Consider the following 15,162-nt stretch of genomic DNA (forward strand, 5'->3'; position numbering starts at 1 on the left):
AATTATGTTTATTAGTCGCTTTTGTTGTAATATGACAAAAATTAACGGGTGATGATGTGAGTATATCTTTGTTAAGTACATCACAATTCTTTTGAACAGGGTTAAGATTTCTCTGCTCTCTTGGAATAAAAAATGTAATAGTATACATCTTTAATATATTAAGAGGGAATGGAAGAATCATGCCAATCTGAATGTAGCATCGTACTAGGAGAGGTTCTGCATGTGATGTTTGGGTAGAGAGGGGTACATGGATGAAGTGACACCACATCCGAATAAAGGAATCCTATTTTGTAAATATCGACTCTTATGTCGATGTCGAACTCATAGATACATGGATATGTTTTTAACTCCCGGCTAAAAAGTATTTTGTATAATTTAAAAAATATTACGGGGGAGGGGAGACATACTTGTAAAAAACCTTCTCCCGTGCATTTCTCTCGCTGTCTCCGACTTTGACTCTCCCGCTCTCTCTCCCACTGTATTATTCTCTCTCTCTCTCTCCCAATCCATCTTTGCAATTGGATGCTTTATTCCTCATCGTGAAAGCTGCGTCTCTTCAAAGCATTCCGCAAAAGCTTCCTCGGCGTGACACTGAAAGGTTCGTCTCTTCTCTTCAAAAGCGTCTCTCTGTCTCATTCTCTCTGTCGCTCTCTCACTCTCACTTCATCTTCCTCGTATTTCTCTCTCAATTTACCTTGCAGAGGCAAAAGATTTCCCAGCGTTTAAGGTATTTTTGATCAAACCAAAACCCCTCCTAAACCCCAAGAATTCATTTGTATATGCTGTTGTTGCGCCCTCGAATTGGCCGTAAAGCAGCTTCATCCTCTGTTCGATTCCTCTTTCCAACAGCGGAGATACAAGCTTCCCCGGCGCCAGCTTCAGTAGCTACAATGGTGGCGCACCACTCCAAAGATGAGGCCTACCTCAATACCGTCATTCCCAAACGCGTCCAGATTTTTCAGTCAATACAAGCTCAGCTGCTTGCCGACCGTCGCTCTCTTCCGTCGGATACAATCGAGTTAGTATGACGTTGGAATCTGTGGAAATTACTAGCTTGTGCTCGGGTTTTTGAAATCCGGAACTTACTTGATTCTTTACTGTTTAGGATCACCTTGCCGGATGGGACGGTGAAGGAGGGTAAGAAGTGGCAGACAGCACCGATAGATGTTGCAAGAGAAATCTCGAAGAGTTTGGCTGCGAACGCTTTGATTGCGCAAGTTGATGGAGTTCTATGGGACATGAGCAGGCCACTAGAGGGCGATTGTGAGCTTAAGCTGTTCACATTCGAAAGTGACGAAGGGCGTGACACTTTTTGGCATTCTAGTGCTCATATACTTGGACAGGTTGTATTCTCATGGATTGAATGGAATCTGAGCTCATTAATGACAATCCTAACATTATTTAAACTGTATTGTTTTTCCTGGATTTAGGCGCTCGAGATGGAGTATGGTTGCAAGCTCTGCATTGGACCCTGTACCACTAGAGGAGAGGTATTTATGTAAATATATATGTTATTTCCTTTTGTGATGATCCCCTTTTAGTTGACAAAACAAGTTAACAAAACAAGCGGGGGGCTAGGTATTCTGAAAGTGGAAACCATATATTGTTAAGTGTGACCATTGCCTTAATAATTGCTATTTCGGTTGTACAACAGCAAAAGGAATCTGCCTATCTTGTTGCTATTCTAGGTGTGTTGTATATAGGTTTTTTTTAGAGAATATTTAATGCCTCTGCCAAATTAACCTGGTATTTTCTAGTAATAACTCTATTAACTAAGGTGCAATTTCAGCTTGTCTTCTCTGTTCTGTTGCCTAGAAATGCTCTGTAGAGTGAGAATAATTCAGAAAGAACTTGAACTATTTTCGTACCAATGGAAATAGGACAGTCTTTATTTGAATCTCTACTAGTCGGGTTAGCATTCAGAAGCTTTCAGAATGAGCTGGGTAATTGAGGTTTAGATTTCTGCTCCTCATTCTTCAAGTGATTTTTGCTTGTATCCATATTTCGTCCTCTCAATCAACTTCGATTTTGTAGTTCTCTTCTTGTCCATCTTTAGCCTATATCTTTCTTCTCTCTTTCATCAATCCCTTGCCAATGACTTCCATGTTTGTGGCTGCATCCCCATATTATTTGGACAGCAGTTATCATCAACAACCTTTTCTAAATCTTCATTCATGCTCTTAAAAGACGTGGAGCTAAAATAATTTGCCCACATTAATTCCATGCATTGTTCAACTAGATGCTGCTTTTCTCGGAATCCTGAGTGAGAATTGACACAGCGTTATAAACCATCCGCCGTCCACTCTGATAAGCCCAAACACTGATCAAGCTTTTTGTTGGTCGGGTTCCGTAAGTTCAGGGGAATCAACCAACCTTCGATCGGCGCATCTCTCAAACCAACTAACCGACTTCAAATTCGCGGTTTCGGCTAGTCGACTCAGTTTTTGGGCTGTCATTGTGTACAGTAGTATGCATTATCTCTTCACTAGAAATAAATTATTTGCTGTAATTTGAAGGGGATAACTGTGGTAGTTAGGGTAAAGTTTTTGTTGCATTGTCCATGTTGACTTATGTGGGGTGATAGAGTTTTATCACTGTATGTAACTTACCTTTAATTTTTATGTTTGTAGTTTGGTTTCCTTTAGATTAACTGAACTTTCATTTTCATGACAGGGATTCTATTATGATGGTTTTTATGATGATTTAGGCTTGAATGACGATCACTTCAAGCAAATTGAGTCTGGTGCGTTGAAGGCTGTATCGGTAGTGTTATTTCTCTATTCTCTTGACAAGGCATTTAAACCACTTATTTTATATTAGAAAAATCTGGTTATATATATTTTTCCATGTATTTACACGTGGATGAAGGACATTACTAGCTGTATAAAGAATGTTCATCTGTATTTCTTTCTTTATTTATTATTTTTTCGTATGCTGTGATGCTATGCTGAGAGTTCGCACTCCACATCCTGACCGTAGCTAACTTTAACTTCATTTGTTATAAAAAATGTATAGATTCAGTGCAAATAAACTAACCTTCTGATTGTTCAAGTTTTTGGAACTAGAAATGAATCAATAAATTGACAATAGATATAAAAATGTATGATAAGCTAGAAACTCATAGTGCATATCCGTTGCTTCCTCAACTTTAGCAGTGCTTGCTTTTATCATTAATTTATAATTATAACTGTATTAGCGGCTTTTTTGGTTATAAAATTAAGTGCTGGAAGTTTTTTCTAACAAATTATGCTCTCGTAGCTTAGTTGGTTAGAGCACCTGTTTAGTAAGAGGGAGGTCTTGAATTCGACTCTCAACGAGAGCATAATTTGATTAAATGTTTTAAAAATAATCTGGTTTCATGCATGAAATGTCATCATTACTGAGGATACTTGTTATTAGAGGAATAATGCAATTTATTTCTTTTAAATTTTCAGGAGAAACAACCTTTTGAGCGCATTGAAGTTACAAGGCAACAAGCTCTTGAAATGTTTTCTGACAATAAATTCAAGGCAATTGAATATCACTCAAAACATTTGTATTTCATTTGATAATTGAGGGCTGAAGTTCCCATTCCTAATTATGAATGATGTTAAGCAGGTTGAAATCATTAATGATTTGCCAGAAGACAAGACTATCACTGTTTATAGATGTGGTCCCTTGGTTGATTTATGTCGTGGTCCCCATATACCAAATACATCATTTGTGAAGGCATTTGCATGCCTGAAGGTAATGTTTAAACCTCACCCAAGATATATAGATTAAGAAAAATTCAACCATGTCTATGCAACACGTTTGGAATGGCTCGTGTATGCACAAAGATTTAACATGGATTTCCGAAGATCTTCTTAGGTTGGTGGTGGATTAAGGAAAAAGCTAGACACTTTGAAAGAGCTCTAGGAGATCTATCTTTTAGTTGATTTAGGTAGAAAGGAATCATAAAAATTTTCAAATTGATTAATAGACATTTTTGTAGCTTTAGCACATCCTTTCTTTGGAAAAACTACACAAAGAACTTTTCTGTGTGTTCGTTTAGTGTTTTCAACTTGGATTGTGGTTCTTTTATTGATCCCTTTTTCTGCGTGCTGGGGAGGAGATGCCTTATCTTCTTGCCTTTTTTGTCTGTATTTCGTCTTTTTGATTATGAAATGCTAATGTATATCTGTATGTGTAATATTCATGAGGCTATTATTCTTAACAATTTGAAATTCCAGGCATCATCAGCCTATTGGAGGGGAAGTAAAGATCGTGAAAGCTTACAAAGAGTTTACGGGATATCTTATCCTGATCAAAAACGTTTAAAGGTGCTTTTTATAATTTCTTTATGTCATTAGTTCTTATAAACCACAGATTTTTGCTGATTCAAGGAGGATGTGCTGAACATTTGGTTATGAACGAAAACTAATATGATGATTTGATCACAAGTGCCAAAGTTTGGTTTCAAATACATGTTGTTATTGCTTCTAATTGGCATGATCTTATTCTGAAGTCTGTGTGTTTGTGAAGGAATACATCAATATGCTTGAAGAGGCAAAGAAGTATGACCATAGATTATTGGGTACAAAACAGGAGCTTTTCTTTTGTCATCCACTTAGGTAAGTACTTGAATAACTCAAAGTATAGCCCCAAGTGACTATTACTGTTCTTGAAAACCTATTCATATAAATTTTAGTCCTGGAAGCTGGTTTTTCCTTCCTCATGGAGCTCGGATCTACAACAAACTTATGGACTTTATGCGGGCTCAATATAAGGATCGAGGTTATGAAGAGGTTGATATCCAATGTTTTTGATCCTTATGAAATTGCAATATATATTTTGGTACCTGAAATTTTAGTTCTTCTGCAGGTTGTGTCACCAAATATGTACAATATGCAACTATGGGAAACTTCTGGTCATGCTGCAAATTATAAGGAGAATATGTTCTTATTTGAGGTTCGGCCTTAAAATAATATCTAGTTATTGGATTTATCATATTTTTTAAAAAAGAACCAGTACATTAAATAAAAAGAGAGTTTCAACAAGGGTGGAAGAGAAAACTTTCAAACTAGTCAGAGGAGTCGTACAAGACTCTCCACTTGACTGAATATCAAAAGAAATAGAATTACAGAAGTCCCTGGAGAGAGTATATATATATTTTAATGAGAATCAAGTTTTCATTGAGAAACAAGAAAGAAAATACAAAGGCATACAAAAGACTCAGCCCCTTGAAAGGAGCTAACCTAACAAATGGACTCCAATCCAAAAGTTGAAACCAAAGCCCATAAAGAGGTAATTTCCCACACCTCTTCCCAGGGCCCTTCCACCCTCTAAAAATTCTACCATTCTTCTCTAGCCATATACCCCACAAAATAGTCAAGGAAAAAAAAACCCACCAAAGAACTCTCCTCTTATCACGAATCATAGAACAACAATCCCCATTACACGCCCACAAGATCCAAAAACAGGCAAAATGGCACCATAAGGCCTGAGCAATTAAGCAGTCTTACAAAATATGTTCAAGATCCTCTAATGCAAGTTTGCATAGACTTGCACTATCGTGAGCCCAACACAAAGGAGGAATACCTACCTTTAAATACGATCTAAGGTGTTAACTCTCCCATGCAAAACCTGCTACGCAAATAATTTTGACCTTATTAGGGATCTTTAACCTTCCCAAGAGAGGATGAAGAAAGGGCATCAGGAGATAGAGGGATGCATAAAATTTGGAACAAAGAACTATAAGAAAAGCCTCAGAAATAGACATCCCTCATCCTTGGACCCACCTGAACATTACCTAAAATATCAAGAAGGGCCGACACTTCCACCGCCTCCCTATCTGATAAAGGGCTATAGAAGCCTAAGGAGATAGAAGAGTTATAATTTGAGGAAGGCATAAAGGAGGCCATTGAATGCAACTTCTTATTAGAAAGATGATACAATTGAGGGAAGTCTACAACAAAATAGAGGATTTAAAGGAGGGGGGTGTGTGTGCCACATATTTCCAATTATGAAAGGGCTAGGAGCCCACTTAATGTGACCGGAATCAAAACAAACTGGCTAGCGATCAAAAGTAATCCTAGGACCTAAAGACTGTCTAGTGCTGCGAAATAATTCGACCCACCCCTTGGAGAACAAAACCTATCTAGTCTACCACTAACCCTGCTGTTAGACTAGGCGAATCTTCCGTTGACAAGAGGAGGATCTTGTCAGCAAGCTTGCAGCTATCAACAAAAGAGTTGAACTTTCTCATAGATTTCGTAATTCTACCTCCACTAGTCTCAAGGGGAGTTGATAAAATATAATAAAAATCTTGCTAATTATTATCCAGCAAAGTCTTCCTCTTATAATAAAAATTGTTAGCCAAAAGAACTTTAGAGTTATGAGGTCTTCAACTGTACAACCACATCACCAATAATTTGCTGCTTGAAACACGAAGCACAAAGTGGAAGCAATGAACAAGAGACAAAAAGATGATAGAATGTTTCTTCATCCTTTTGTCAAAGGATTTGCCAAGAAAGGGAACGGTAAATTTTGGGTTCTCTTTCCATACATCCATAGTATTATTGTGATGGAAAAGGGTCTAATGAATTATGAAAGAATCTAACTTTAAGGCATCTTTCACTCCCAAATAAACTCCAAAATACCTTTTGAAACACCTTGGGTTTTGCCACATAAATCTTTGGACATGGAAAGAAAGAGAAGATGGAGTTATCAAAGGTCCAAATTTTAGAGTCCCCCCGGTTCAATCAACTTGGTTAGCCTCCTCCAATTCAAAATTATCGAGACTTAAAAACTATATTCCATGCCACACATCTACAAATTATGGAAAAAGTTCTTTATCTTTCTGGGATTAGTTGTTGTTCAAGAAACTAGAATTATTGATTACATTACATGGTCACCTTAGCTTATTTTAAAATCAACTTAAGTAAAGGGATTTTTGAATTGGGTTATAGCATACGTGGGATTATTATTCATGCCTGTCTTCTTCACCTCTATTTGTAGAGGAAATTTGCTTATCCGTTTATTGGTCATGTAATACTTGGTTTGAGCTTGTTTATAAATTCTTGTACAGATTGAAAAGCAGGAATTTGGATTGAAACCAATGAATTGTCCTGGCCACTGTTTGATGTTTCAGCATAGAGTCCGTTCATATAGGGGTAGGTTCATGTACATCCGTGCAAATAAATTTTGTTTGGTGGATTTAATCTTTTATCCTCTTTCATTTTTTTATATTTTTTTCTTTTTATTCTTGGATACTCTCTATTGGTCAAGTTGTTTCTTTAATGTTTGCTCTTGATCTGTAGAACTTCCTCTTCGGTTAGCTGATTTTGGGGTTTTGCATCGTAACGAGGCTAGTGGGGCACTGACTGGATTAACTCGTGTGAGAAGATTTCAGCAGGTATTTCTAGATCCTGGTTTTTGTAGGAAATTGTGTTGAGATATAATATTGTCAGTATCTCACATCACATAGCTTTCATACAGATTCCTCTATCTTGGTCCTTTAGGTATGTGAATTCTGTTTGTATTTCTATGCGTACATATACTCATGAAGTTCAGTCCAAATCTTTTGCAGGATGACGCTCATATCTTTTGCAGGGAAAACCAGGTTAATATTATTTAATTGATCTGCTGACTAGTATTGCTTGTAATATTATAAAGATTAACTTCTCTTTTCTTTTGTTGTTTTGTATTCATTATATAGATAAAAGATGAAGTAAGGGGCGTCCTAGAGTTCATCCAATACGCTTATAACATTTTTGGATTTACATTTGAGCTGAAGCTATCAACGGTATGTTAATGTTTCTAGATAGATACCATGACATATCACTCTATTCTGCGCCTATTATATTCTTCACAAGTGCTTTCTACCTTTGTTTATTCATTAACAACACATTACACACCCTTGCTCGCTCTTTTCACGTTTTTTGCCTTCTTTCTTTTGATAAACCCATATAACCTTGGGCCTCCCATACTCCTAGTCTTTGCTTGTTTCTTAATGATAACTAGCTCATTCTATCCTAAGAAGCACAGACACATGTTGGACACAGATTCGTTCACACGCTCCATGTGTCCGTCATGCAAAAAAGTGTGTCCAATATTTTATTACTAATTTTTCTCTTGGACACGCCTGCACACATCTGGGACATGCTTGAAAATTAAAACCAATTTTGGAAAAGATTAAAAGTCAAGCCCATAAGCCCAACCTAAAAAGTTAAAAGGAATCTGTAAACTTCTAAATAAAAAACCCTAAAAGATAAAAACCATCTTAAGGGATCATGGGTGGGGACTAAAATCCACCACCCACTTTGCCAACTACCGCCAACCCATGATGCCACCATCACTTCATCACCGGCTTCTACAACGGTAAGGTTCATTCTTTTTTTTAAACCCTCTTTAACTTTATAAAAAATAGAAGTTATAGAGAACGCCCTAAGTTCTAATCCTTCCAACAAATCATATATATTTATCATTTATAAACCATTAGGAGACATCTTCAATCTCTAACCATAGCCTATCAAATCTTTTTAGCTTTTCTAATGATGGAGATGAATCAACATCCAAATGTTGTTGAACTCAATAGAAAAAGAAAAAGGATGAATCAGTATCTACATATGTTAAGAAAAAAAAGTCCCAACGTGTCTGTTCTATTTTTTTAGAGATTGATGATTTGCCATGTCCGTGTCATATTGTGTACATATCCTGTGTCCGTGTCCACGCTTCTTAGATTCTATCTAGATTCTGACGATAGCCCAAAAATCTTTATAAAATCAATACTTTTCTCTAACCAACACTCAATTTATATGGTTTTTTATTTTATACTTGAAGCTTTTCTTGGACGACTGGTTCATGTTTAACATCTCTCCATTTTGTCTTATTAGTATTTTTAATTATGTTATAGAGGCCAGAGAAATACCTTGGAGATTTGGAAACATGGGAGAAAGCTGAAGCTGCACTTACAGAAGCACTGAATGAATTTGGGAAGCCCTGGCAGGTACTTGTAATTGAACCTGCATTAAGTTCACCTTATGATTTTTAATTCGCTTTATGTTTATAATTGGTTTAAACTTTTTTCTTAGTTCTAGTTAAACTTTTTTAGCACTCTTGGTTGGTTTTGGCAAAACTGGAATTCTTTTTGTGTTTGACGCAGCCACTCTATGAATAAGTTTTATCTTGTTCATAGAATCTTTTTTCTCTCTTTATTCATTACCTCTTTAAATATTTTAAAATTTGTGCCTTGCTTGTGTATCTTTACTGATGTGGAGAATTTTCAGTTTGGTTCCCCATGACTACTCATATTGATGTTTACTTTATTATCTCTTCTTTCCACTCTACATTCTCTTATTGTGTTCCATTTGCTGAATATGCTTTCTTCAAGCATACCTGTATCTTGCAATTTAACAAGGTTTTTAAAGCAAATGGCCAGCCATAGAACTTTGGCAGTCATGGGAAAGGAAAAATTGAAGACCAAAGAATTACATATACGAGTTAGTTTGTACGATGAGCGTGGAGTTTGACTCTTGCTTCTTTTTTCTTTATTTCCATGAAATTTTGTAGTGTGGAAAATATTTTTCATTAGTTTAGCTGGGGGTTCTATGGGTTGTTTGATTAAACTAGAAGAAAGGAAAGTTGCTTTTACATGAGATTGAAATGGGAGCTACTTCTTTGGGCAGTAGAATGCTTTAGTGGAGCTTTTGCTATGTTAGTTGACTCGATTTCTTTCAAAAAGTTAGTGTCAAGGATGGAGCCGTTTGGGTGGTAAAACTTTCAAATAAAAAGTGAGTTGTTCACTGAAATTATCTATTTATCCAAAGAAGGGTTAGATTAAAGGGGCAGTGGTCGATAAAGTTGGTTAGAAGGTTTCGTGGGAGATGTTGGGGGATTTTCCAAGGAAGTTTGGCGGTGATTTTTTGATTTTTTCAAGCTTGGGGGAGAAATTGAAGGAAGCACATCGGTTGGATTAAAGATTTCAAAAAAGAAGGGGATTGTTCCTATGAATGTGGAGTCGAAGGGAACTTGTGTTTAAAAGTGGTTTTTTCGAGTTTGACGGTTTATAAATAAATGGAAGAGGGGGGAGGAAAGAATGATTTTACTCAAATTAAGTGGAAACATATTATTGTTGTCACAATTATTTATTTTCATGATGTTCTCTTGTCGACTATTTTACGCATTATTCTCCTTTAATGCTAATTGGGGAGCGTTTATTAATTCTGTGTACTTTCATTTTTCATATTTTCTATTCTTTTTTCACTCTTTCGAGAGTTTGTATCATTGAACACTACATTATCTTTTCATTATTCAAATGAGAAGTTGTATTTTTGTTAAAAAAAAAAAAATTATTTTCATGATATTTATTTTCATGGTCTTGCCTAAAGGAGTAAATGAAAAGGGGTTGGAAGATTGAATTAAGCTTAAGAGGTTTACCGTTCATGTTATGGGAAAAGGAAATATTTGAAGCAATTGGGGAGAATTACGGATGATAAAAAAAGAGTCCCGGTCCCGGCTTCCATCCTCACAAAATTTGTGGTGGGGCTAGGATTCCCTGATTGGGGGCGAACTCCTGCAGGGAATTTTTCCTCATTCAATAATGGTGTTGTTTCTAGTAGAAGTGAAACTCCGGATAGAAGGGGCATTTTGGAGTTCCAATTGTATGGCAAAGAAGTTTGAGGAGTGATGACGGAAAAGCTTGAGGAGCGAGGACTTGGGCTTCCCCAATAAGCATCAAAATTTCCCCTTCAATGCTTCTCTAATCCAGTAAACTTATTCCCTCTTTTGATATTAACTCTAAAATAAAAGTTTTTCTTCTTTTGCCAGGAAGTAATCTAATGGAAAGCCCAAGAGCTTTCATCACTACACTATCTTATATCTACTTAAGCCTTCTCTCCCAGTGTTTTGAGAAGAGCAACTTGGTTGCTTCTCAAAAAGTCCCACGTAGGCTATGAAATGGGATGCCCTCGCTTAGGAGCGCACCTCTATGCAAGAATGCGCGTGCCTTGGCACTGCATATGGTTTTTCTGTTTTAAATTAAAATTTTATTTTTGTTAAGAAACTAAAAAGTAAAAACATCCTTCAATATTCTATTTTCTCTAAATAATTTTATCTTCATTTTTCTACTGTATGGCTCACCAAAAAAAAAAAACCCCTCTTTTTCTTTTTCCTCATGCTCAAGTCCGGAGGGGCTATTGCATAGATCAATGTATTCTTCCGTTAAAAAGGAGCTCCCTTTCTTCCATTTCCACAACCCCATTTCTTCTTTTCTCTCTCTCTTTCTAAATCTCCCAGCAATTTCTCTATTTCCGGCATTCTGCCTTGCTGTTTATTCACATAATTTTGAACTCCATTTTTTAATTTGCCTTTAGAAAAATTCAATTTCTCCATGTTTCTGAAAGTAGTCCATCTGTCCCTTTCCTTCCATTTCTAATTTACCAAAGTAATTAATTCATCATTTTTGAGCCATGCATTTGAGGGTCCCCACGTCAAATTTCCTGTTTTAAGTAATATTGAGTAATGATCAGAAATAACTCTCGTCCTACAAACAACTCTTGCTCCTTTTAAAAGCCTTAATACTAGGGAGACCATTATCTTTCGATTTTACAAGAAAATATTTAAAAAAATTTGTTTGTGGAAATGAAGTCTTGCTGAGAATCTATCTTAACCCTCTTTAGGAATACCATCGCACTAAATCTGATAACTCAATACAAAATTTGGTATCAGGCGTGGCCCAAGTATGAACTCTGAGAGTCGTTCCATGGTGCAAAGACAAGAGTGATTCCTAATATCTATTCCTCTTCTTTGGTGGTAAATCTGCCCATAAATGTTTACACAATTTTTTTATGTCACTCAACCCAGGTATTGTGTACTGAGATTCATAATTCCATGGTGTTAGTAACTTAATTGCAAATAAAAGAGTGATTCCCATTATGTCATTATGATGATTGCCCCTTCTTCCCTCACGCCTCTTCGAAATGTCGCCTCAAGATTTGTTTAACTGTTGGTACGATGAAGTGTGTCTAGTTCCAAATATTAGTGGCTGTAGGTGAGTTTCTCCTCAATAGCTTTGGAGATTCACACAAGAGGATAGGAGCCTTTGGAGGAGAGTTATTGTGGCTATTTACAGGGTGGAGCCTCACAAGTGGTTCAGTAAGCCGGCTAGAGGTAGACCGTGAGTGGACATCGATAAACTTAGGGCTGGAAATCTTTACCCACATATTTCTCCTTGGTCATAACAGACTGAATCTTTGGTTGTTTCATATTCCATTTCTTTTCTTGTTTTTCAGGTTTGTTTCATTTTGGCTTTTAGTTAGGAAAAATTATATTTAATATTTTGGATTTTTGTTCTTGATAGTTATTCTTTCATATCCCTTGATGAATTTGTATCTTGTCTTTTTTTTCCCCCTTTTTTTCTTAATTTCCTTTTGATCTTATATCAGTCTCTGTGGACTCTATTTTAGCACTCCATGTTTATACCTAAACTATTGAGGTTCGTGTCTACTGATTAATGAGTCATCTGATATAGATTAATGAAGGAGATGGTGCATTTTATGGACCAAAGATAGATATTAGTGTATCCGATGCATTGAAAAGAAAATTCCAATGTGCAACCCTTCAGGTATTATTATATACTTATTTCGTAAGCTGCTTGCCCGCACTTGTTGCTTGGGCATATGTATTTCACATGCAACAGAGTGTTTTTTACATCGTGGGCATATTTATTTGCAGTTGGACTTCCAGCTTCCTGCTCGCTTTGATTTGTATTACTCTGCAGAGGATGAGGCCAAGAGGGAACGCCCTGTTATGATTCACAGAGCCATCTTGGGGTCTGTTGAGAGGATGTTTGCTATTTTGTTGGAGCACTACAGAGGGAAGTGGCCCTTTTGGCTTAGTCCACGTCAAGCAATTGTTTGTCCCGTATCGGAGAAATCTCAATCCTATGCACTGAAGGTAGCACTTGAAATATTATCGGTTTTATTTCCTTCAGAACACCCAATCTGTTATTCAAGTCCCATTGTCAAAGTTCTAGTATTCAAATCTCAGATTTCTTTTCATTTATGTAAATGTAGAGAGCCCCTGACATGATTGCATGTTGTAATACAAAATATTGGAAATTGAGTATATGAACTTTCTGGCTGTTATGATACTGGCTGTTTTATATTTCGTAGGTGCGTGATCTAATTCATCATGCTGGTTATTATGTCGATGTGGATGTTACAGACCGAAAGATTCAGAAGAAGGCAAGTCCAATATACTTTTGTCTTTATTATTCCTGCTCATGATTTTGCCTTGTTGAAATGAATACTTCTTATTTTCCTTGCCCTTCAACATAAAAGTGAACTGCCAACATTAATTTATCTAGTTGTTGTAATATCTTACGGTGTTTACTCAAAATAGTAGATGGATGGGTTCTTAATTTAATTTTCTTGTGATGCTGTGGTTTCTTGCAGGTGCGAGAAGCACAGTTGGCACAGTATAACTACATATTGGTCGTTGGTGAGGAGGAGGCTAACACCAAACAGGTTTCTGCCATTGCTTTATTTTTTAATAACACTAATATATGTTGCTGGTGCTTCATTCGAAACCAATATTTTAGTGAAATCAATGGTCCTCAATATGTTCTTTTGAATTGTCATCTTGGATCGCGGTGTTGTCTTGTTCGGTTTGAATGCGGTACTCAACCTTCGAGTTGTTGTGGCAGGTAAGCGTACGGGTGAGAGATAAGGGTGACCATTCAGTGATGAGTATTGAGAACCTGATCAAACACTTCAAAGAAGAAGTTGCAGCTTTCCATTAGAGATGACTTGTTCATTTGAAAACAGCATAAGGGGGTAATGGCATCAGATATTAATAAAACTCGATTGTTTTTTGGCTCCCTTTGTCATTACCAAAAGAATATATTAGTTTCTTTGCCTTGGTTCTATCCATGTTCTCATTTGTGTAAAATATGTATATGTTTTTGAGTTTCATGGTTGACAAATGATCTAATGAAGGTAAAATTTAGCAGTTTTTTGAGGCTTTGGATCGTGTAGGGCCTAAACTAGAATCATGGAGTAAAATACAATTTAGAATAAAAATATATGCATTTGTTTTTTTTTGTAAGTAAATAAAAATATTTTCTAATTAATAATATGTTTGAGTTGTTTTTATTTAGTACCTATAAACTAATTTAGCTTACCATATATATATATTTTTAATTTATTTGGACTACAACCCAAACTATATGATTTGGATTGGATTGGTTGTCTTTTGGATGCTCTAAACAGGATGATGTTATCATTATGCAACAAAAAGATTTGTGCATTGTCTGCATCGCTCCGCTCCTCTTTTAACTTATATATATATTCAAGGTTAAAATACTATTTTGGTTCGGGTATTTTCAGCTTTTGTTCATTTTGGTCAATGTATTTTTAAAATGTTTATTTTGACCATGTATTTTCAACTTTAATTCATTTTAGTTTTTGTACTTTAAAAAAATTTGTTTTGGTCCTGAAGAGCAACTATTTTAATCATTTAATTTTACTCTTAATTCCATTTTTCTTATCATAGTTTCATATGGTACTCAATCAATATGTTTTTGAAAATGTAATCATGACTTTATAATAAAGGGTTTTCATTATTTGTAGAATTTATGTTAAAATTTTGCAATTAGGGACTAAAATTGTTGCTTTTTAAAATTAGAGAGACCAAAATAAATATTTTAAAAATACATGGACTAAAATGGAAAATATTTTGATCAAAATGAACATGCCAAATAAATAGCCAAGATGAACTAAATTTAGAAGTAGAGAGTATTTTGCCCTATATTCAAATTAACATAGCTTCATTAGAGGATTTTCTTCTTTTTTATCATTATTTTTGTTGTTATTACTTTTTATGGCAAATTAATATATAAGACATTGTATAAAATTAAAGTTGAATATTTTATTAACGGAACACGACCATCTATCAACACAAAATGTCTCATCAATTTGTTTATTACTCACTTATCACTTATCCATTATCATGATTCGATAACTTAATTTTTTTAGTACAACATGTAGGGTTGAGAATCAAACTCACAACCTCCTAATTGGAGATATATGTTAATTACTATTGAACTATGATCCCTCTGGAATTGTATTTATAGCCTATTATTCAATACACAAAGCAAATCCAAATAGCTTAACAAAATCAGTATAACTCAACTTGGAGGAA

At 35.6% G+C, this 15,162-nt stretch overlaps 1 protein-coding gene across 5 annotated transcripts; it reads left to right on the top strand.

Moving 5' to 3' along the window:
• The first annotated feature begins 438 nt into the window (after positions 1 to 438).
• On the top strand, positions 439 to 13,974 carry LOC111020133 (threonine--tRNA ligase, mitochondrial 1). Of its 5 annotated transcripts, XM_022296706.2 has the most exons (22): positions 440 to 598; positions 702 to 727; positions 850 to 1,018; positions 1,106 to 1,343; positions 1,431 to 1,490; positions 2,674 to 2,763; positions 3,435 to 3,509; positions 3,598 to 3,726; positions 4,212 to 4,301; positions 4,504 to 4,592; positions 4,670 to 4,766; positions 4,843 to 4,929; positions 7,049 to 7,133; positions 7,281 to 7,375; positions 7,550 to 7,582; positions 7,679 to 7,765; positions 8,876 to 8,968; positions 12,491 to 12,583; positions 12,694 to 12,915; positions 13,134 to 13,205; positions 13,416 to 13,487; positions 13,667 to 13,974. In XM_022296706.2, the coding sequence occupies exons 3-22, from the start codon at positions 891 to 893 to the stop codon at positions 13,760 to 13,762; spliced, it is 2,031 nt and encodes a 676-aa protein (XP_022152398.1). In that variant the 5' UTR covers positions 440 to 598; positions 702 to 727; positions 850 to 890; the 3' UTR covers positions 13,763 to 13,974. The 5 variants fall into 5 exon arrangements, with proteins under 5 accessions (XP_087980185.1, XP_022152398.1, XP_022152397.1 ...); XM_022296705.2 differs by having other exon boundaries at positions 702 to 1,018; XM_088124058.1 differs by having other exon boundaries at positions 587 to 727.
• The last annotated feature ends 1,188 nt before the right edge of the window (positions 13,975 to 15,162 follow it).

Source organism: Momordica charantia (genome assembly GCF_013281855.1).
Source record: "Momordica charantia cultivar OHB3-1 chromosome 5 unlocalized genomic scaffold, Mcharantia_2.0 BLBB01000005.1, whole genome shotgun sequence".
Taxonomy (NCBI): domain Eukaryota; kingdom Viridiplantae; phylum Streptophyta; class Magnoliopsida; order Cucurbitales; family Cucurbitaceae; genus Momordica; species Momordica charantia.

Coding starts and splice junctions, on each gene's coding strand:
- LOC111020133 (XM_022296705.2), top strand. CDS start 780: ATGCTGTTGTTGCGCCCTCGAATTGGCCGTAAAGCAGCTTCATCCTCT. Junction 7,583..7,678: donor TCTTTTGCAGGGAAAACCAG/GTTAATATTATT, acceptor TTCATTATATAG/ATAAAAGATGAAGTAAGGGG. Junction 13,488..13,666: donor AGGAGGCTAACACCAAACAG/GTTTCTGCCATT, acceptor TTGTTGTGGCAG/GTAAGCGTACGGGTGAGAGA.